The 6168-nt window shown below is 38.0% G+C and overlaps 1 protein-coding gene across 1 annotated transcript in view; it reads left to right on the top strand.

The window, feature by feature from the left end:
- The window catches only part of LOC122086642 (ATP-dependent Clp protease ATP-binding subunit CLPT1, chloroplastic-like), an 8355-nt gene that overhangs the window by 926 nt on the left and 1261 nt on the right, over window positions 1-6168 (top strand). Inside the window, exons 3-4 of the mRNA XM_042655598.1 lie at window positions 16-125; window positions 3446-3625. Coding sequence (XP_042511532.1) covers window positions 16-125; window positions 3446-3625 — 290 coding nt within the window. The remainder of the gene's footprint in view (window positions 1-15; window positions 126-3445; window positions 3626-6168) is intronic.

The raw sequence follows: 6168 nt of genomic DNA on the forward strand, positions 1-6168 counted from the left end.
TTTTTAATGGTGAAGATGGTCATCGAGGGCGATTAAGTCTTTTGCTATGGGAGAATTGGAAGCTAGGAAGCTTAAGTACCCCAACACTGGGACTGAAGCTCTTCTCATGGGGATCTTGGTTGAAGGTTAATGATTTTGTCCTTCTTGAAAATCACGTTCTTTTGTTTATTTCTTCCCGCAAAGTATGACAATCTTTGTTATGCAAAAGAGGATAGGATTGCAACCGAAGTTTTTGTTGTTGAAATCACTTTAATTCTGATCATAATTATTTCGTCAATAACATGTTGAAAATTGAAATATGATATATGTGTCATGCTTCCTAGTTCTTACCTTTAATACCAATGTAAATATATGCAATTTTGTCATCTAATTTCTCACCTGTTAAAAGTGGATCTCCTGAATTCTTTCTATGTAGAAGGATGATTTGGCCTTTGTAAATTCCTCCACCCCCACCTTTTTTGCGAGATGCCCCATAATTAATAAGGTGGAGTTTTCCTGAGGCCACGGCCAATCAACACTGTACAACAATATGGGGAGAGAGGGGGTCACATCAGGACCTTCTCTTCTTACACCAAGCGGTGAAGGAAAACTTTGTCCTAATAAAAATATGGGAGAGGGATAGGTATGCTAGCGTAGTACCTAGGAATTAGGAATGCTAGCGGGATCTTGACCGTAAGATTTGATCAACTTGAATTAAACCGTTGGATGGAAAGAAGATATACAAATTTTCAATGTATTGTTGCTACACCTTTCCTCTCTCTCTTGTCGAAGGAGTGACTTCGTCGGCGGTGGTTCTGGGGTAGTGATTTCAACGGCCATAGTTTCTGATGGAGTGATTTCTTCCACGGTGGTTTCCGAAGAAGTGATTTCTTCTGCGGTGGTTTCGAGGGGAGTGATTTGGACAGTGGTGTTGGCCACAGTGGTGGTCGCAACCGGAGTCTTAGAGGAGGTGATTTCGACGGCGTGATCAACGAAGCAATCATGGTGATGAAGAAGTTTAGAAACAACAGTGGACCTCGCCTGCAGAACATGTTTAAGGTGATTGACCTTTACATTGACCTAGATCTAGAGCTTCTTCTACTTAATTAGTCTGATTTAGGAGATTTGATCGCAACAAGAAAAAGCAAGCACGATGTGATGCTTTAGAATACCACGCAACAAGGGAAGACACGAGCAAGAAGAAGATGAAGATGATGAAGAAGAAGAAGAAGAAGAAGAAAAGAAATCCAACACAGAATTCAGATTTGCTAAAGGAAGATCGAAAAAGGATGGGTTTATGATAAGGAATGGGGGTTTTTAGGCAAGCAAGGGTCGGATAGCGCAGAAGCACTGTCGGGAAGCATATGAACGAATCCGATTGCCAGAATTACTCCCGTTGCGACGACGAATATGTCTCAATCTGTGCTTAAAAAGCTACGTTTCTTTCTGATAAGAGGGGTTGCGACGCCAATAAAACCGGCCGTGAGAATTGCTGCAATAGCGATCACCTTAAGAACCAGAGCATCTGATTCGTTTCTGCAATCGTCGGATTTTGTATCGCCACAATCTGTTAGCCATGAAATCGATGATCCGGAGAAGGGGTCGTAGTCGGAATCGCGATCTGGACTCTTACCATTTCCAGCGATAAACCAGCTGCTGGCCCGGAGCTTGGCTGACTCCCTGTGCCTGAAACTTTTGGAGCCTCCACCGGTGTTGTAGAAACATTTGAATTTGCCGGCGGTGGTGATGCTTCAGACACACTGGCCGGAAAAGGGGTCATGGTTGGGGGAGTAGTACCGTGGAGCGGCGGTATTGGACAAGTTTTGTAAGACCTCGCCACATAAACGGATGAGATTTTTTATGTTTCATCTAATGGTTAAAATCCTGCTAGCATACCTTATTCCTAGGTATTACGCTAACATACCTGTCCTTTTCCCTAAAAATATATTAACATTTATTTCACTAGACAGTATAAACAGCTTTTGTGAGTCGTTTGCTTCAACCACTGTTTAGCTTTGGGCATTGGTAAAATAAGCCTTCATCCTAAAACTAGAGTCTGCGCAGGAGCCTGAGGTTGGTTCCTATAGGGATTCGGCACTTGCAATTTGTGGGCATCTCAGTAATGTTGACTTGATGGATGATGAGGATGGATAACCTTAGAGATTAACTCACCTTATCTAGTAGGTATAAATGCTTGCATCCCCTATGGAAATTTCTTTCACTAGACGCATTGCTGCATGAACTCCTTGGGGTATGAACTTGCCAAGCTGGGCATTATGGGCCTTTTGGTGGTCTTTCTCTCTCTCTCTCTCTCTCTCTCTCTCTCTCTCTCTCTCTCTCTCTTCAACTTTAGAGGAATCAAATTACATGTTTCTGCAAAATTACGGACTGGCCATAAATTATGATAGTCCAGCACTTAGCATTCTGCATTAACTTTTGTAACTGTTGAGATTTTGCCCCCTTCTCTCTCTTTAGCTGAAGAATAGAGAGAGAGGGATAGAATGTAGGAGAACGTCTCATAGATTCTCTTACTTGGTCTCACACACTTCCCATTTATTGTAACCTAAACCAACTTCTTCTTTTCAAAACTCCTAATAAATCTGTTGAAGCAAAAGACTTTGTCAACCTTTGTTGACTTAAGCTAGAACTGACTAAAATAAAACTACCAGATAAGAAATAAAAGCAGGTATTAAGAAAGGATATAGAACCTCTAATGATTTCCAGGATCTATCCGAAAACAGGTCAAAGGAAACCTGAGCGATTTAGCTTTGCAACAATAAACTGAGCAAGTAGTAACATAGTTCTGACTTTTTATTTTCTGTACTAATCTCAGTCAACTAAGTTCATACCCAATCATTTAAAATGGGTCATGCATAGAGTGGAATGGGAGGACCGGGTTCATGTTACTGACCCCCATTACTTTGATTTAGTTTGATCATGTCCAAGAGAAGAGGCAAGACAACATACTTTTGTTTGTGAAAGGAAAGAATGAGAGCACCAATCTTAGATCATGATTTGCATTAACTCATTTTTTCTATTGTTCATGCAAAAGAAAAGTCAAATTTGTTGTAGAAATTTTCTCTGTTCTCATTACTTGTAGAAAATCTTAGTTTGGTTTTTAATTTCAAAGGCCAATAATAGATCCCTGCTCCCTTTTTCCTATCAATTCCTTCTATCCAATTTATTGCGTTAAAACCTAAAAGTTTCTGGATCCACCATGAAGCATGCTGAACAAGAAACGATCTCAAATTGGAACTGTAACTATTGAAAACGTCTAGAAGCATGATGGAATGCAAAGTGCATCTCTTCCATTTTATAGTCTAGATTCACATTCCTTTTTCTAATTGAAATCCTATCATGATAATAATTGAGATTGTTATCTACAAAAAATTATTTTAATAGAACTTACTTTTGCTTTTCCGCTTGGACTATTCAATGAGCCTATCCTCCACATTTTTATTTTCAGGAACTAGTCAAGCAGCAAAGTTATTATGGGCAAATGGAATTACACTTTTCAAGGTGCGAGAGGAAACTGTAAAGTTACTTGGAAAATCTGACATGTTCGTCTTCAGTCCTGAGCACCCTCCACTCACTGATTCAGCGCAAAGGGCCCTTGATTGGGCTGTAGATGAGAAACTGAAATCAGGTGATTAGCTGCTTTTGTGATAATTAGTATCTGTAATTGTATTATGACAACTGATTTATATATATATATATATTTTTTTTTACTGAGATATGTCCCTTAATTATCATGAAGTCATTCATCATATAGTTATGGCAGGTAGTATCATGAAGTCATAGTTATTGCTATTTAATAGGTAACTACAGGCCTGACATGTTGAGAGTGAAGTGCATCAAGTGAGAGATTTTTCATCCTTTTTTCCCTTTGTTAGATATGATATCATTCTGGGATCACCTCCCTGAGATATAATGCTGAAATTTTTTAGGTAAATAACATACGATAATGACATTATTTTGGGGCAGACTCCCATTTGTTAAATCATGTTATAGTTTTTATTTGTATTGAGCTCTATGCACTGGATTGTCAAGTTTTTATTCTCTTCTTATTAACTGAGACAAAAGGAATGTCCTCAAGAACTAGAAACTGCAATGAATTGTCACTAAAAGTCTAGGAATTCATTGATAGTTGAAATAGATTTACAAACTGGATCAGCTGATATTTTTTAAAATCATTCTGCTCAAGTAAATGATGGTTGGGGACCCAGCAAGGGCAACATGTCATCATAGATGAGGAAAGCACTTGCTTTGTTTTTTTTGGTAACCGGAAAAAAAAAAAAAAAAAAGCTTTGTTTAATGGCTAAGAAAAACCCTAAACTTATCGTCTAAGTCCTTTTTCTGTTGTATAAGTCCAATAGCACATGGTGTCCCTACTTGGGAACGAGATTAGGGATTTCGATCCCAAGTCCTGATTATATTTTTTGTTACAGCTGAAGTCTCATATATATATATATATATATATATTAAATATTTGAAAGGGGGTTGATAATAGGTAAAACCAAGACTCATTTTACACATTTACAAATAAGTGAAAAATCAAAGCGAGAACTGGTGGCTTCAACAATTATTATGGAGTGTTCGAATCTAACGTTTCCTAAAAGTCTAGGAAAGTAAAATTATATACAACATTTACAATAAATGTCTAGAAATAGTTCATACAGTCTACATCATATATGCATACCAAAATAAAAAGATCTGTGGTGGGTATATTTCAGCAAAAAAAAAAAGTTGGTGGATACGGTCGACCCCAATCCTGAATCTTGCACTCCACAAAGTGGCACTCTATATGCACAGGATCTGGAGATAGAGAAACATAAGGGGGGATGAGCTAACAGGGAGATAGGAACATGCATTACTACACTGCAATCAAATAAAAAGTCACATTTTCAAAATTGAGAAAATTTTTAAACATGATAGGTCAATAAGGTCAATGGTCTCTACAGACAAGCTGCTAAAGCGCTAACCGTAATAACCCGTTGATCATGGCCATAATTCAGTCAGAGTCCTTCTGTATCAATCCTCTCACTCTAACAGCCCCCCTCCCCGCGGGGCTAAGTGGGATACAAAGTGTAAGGTGTCTCATCCAACACCTAACCCCCTGTTGGAAGGGTTGCAGTTATGTCCAAAAATTCATTCATTATATCATATCATTTTTGCCATTATTTATGTGCAGACATTTCATCTCCATTTTCATTTTATTTCCATGTTCGTTTGCACGTCTCATTTAGTAATTTGTGTACCATGCTTTATCTTATTATAACAAAATCACATGTTTTAATTAAACAAACACCATGTGAATACATAATACAAATACCCCTACATTACATCAGTCCATTCCATTCATCAATGTTCCATCACACACGTCCATACAAAAAAAATATAAATATCCATCAATTATGGAGTTCCACTCACCTCTAATGACCTCAAAATCTAATGCGCCCAATCTAAGTCGGTCCAATGGAGGTTAACTGTGTAGGCAATATTACAGTTGATGTAGGGTAGCCATGTTTATGGTTCATGGTGTACTTGTTTGCAGTCAAACAGGAAATACGTACTGTACTTCTTTAGTTCTGATATCTTATGAACATTAGTAAAAATGGGCAAATATCTTCCTTGAAGCTGAGAGAAATGATTTTTCTTACTCTAGCCTGGAGATACACAGATAGAAAGTCAATTTTGAGGCATTCCAGATTCTGAAATTTTTGTAGGTCAGGCTGATCTAACGATTGAGAATGAATGGCCTCATGGAATGTAACTACTCCAAAATGGGATGCCCAGAAAGAGAGATTTCCAAATTTCTCTTTTTGGGGAACTCGTGGATTTGTTGCATCCTATAAGGCAGACTACTCTTCATCAACTAAAATATGCAAAACAGGGTTCTCAGAAAAATGTCTTCTTGGTTTTCCATTGTCTTCCACATAGGAGAAGCCTCTTGGCTGTTTGCTTGTTGTAATGCATTTCTCTTAGGTTTGAACCTTTGCAAGAGTTGGGGTACAGCCGGAAGGGTTCGACTGGTCAAAAGATTATTCTAACTTTGCTGCTTTCGTCAAATTTGCTGATTTATATGCAGCTAGGTCTTTGATTTGGAGGTCTGAAATATGATTTAAATATTCATTCTTTATCAACAAACTACTAGACCCCCAACAAAAATAATAATAATGATAATTAAAA

Source organism: Macadamia integrifolia, chromosome 8 (genome assembly GCF_013358625.1).
Source record: "Macadamia integrifolia cultivar HAES 741 chromosome 8, SCU_Mint_v3, whole genome shotgun sequence".
Taxonomy (NCBI): domain Eukaryota; kingdom Viridiplantae; phylum Streptophyta; class Magnoliopsida; order Proteales; family Proteaceae; genus Macadamia; species Macadamia integrifolia.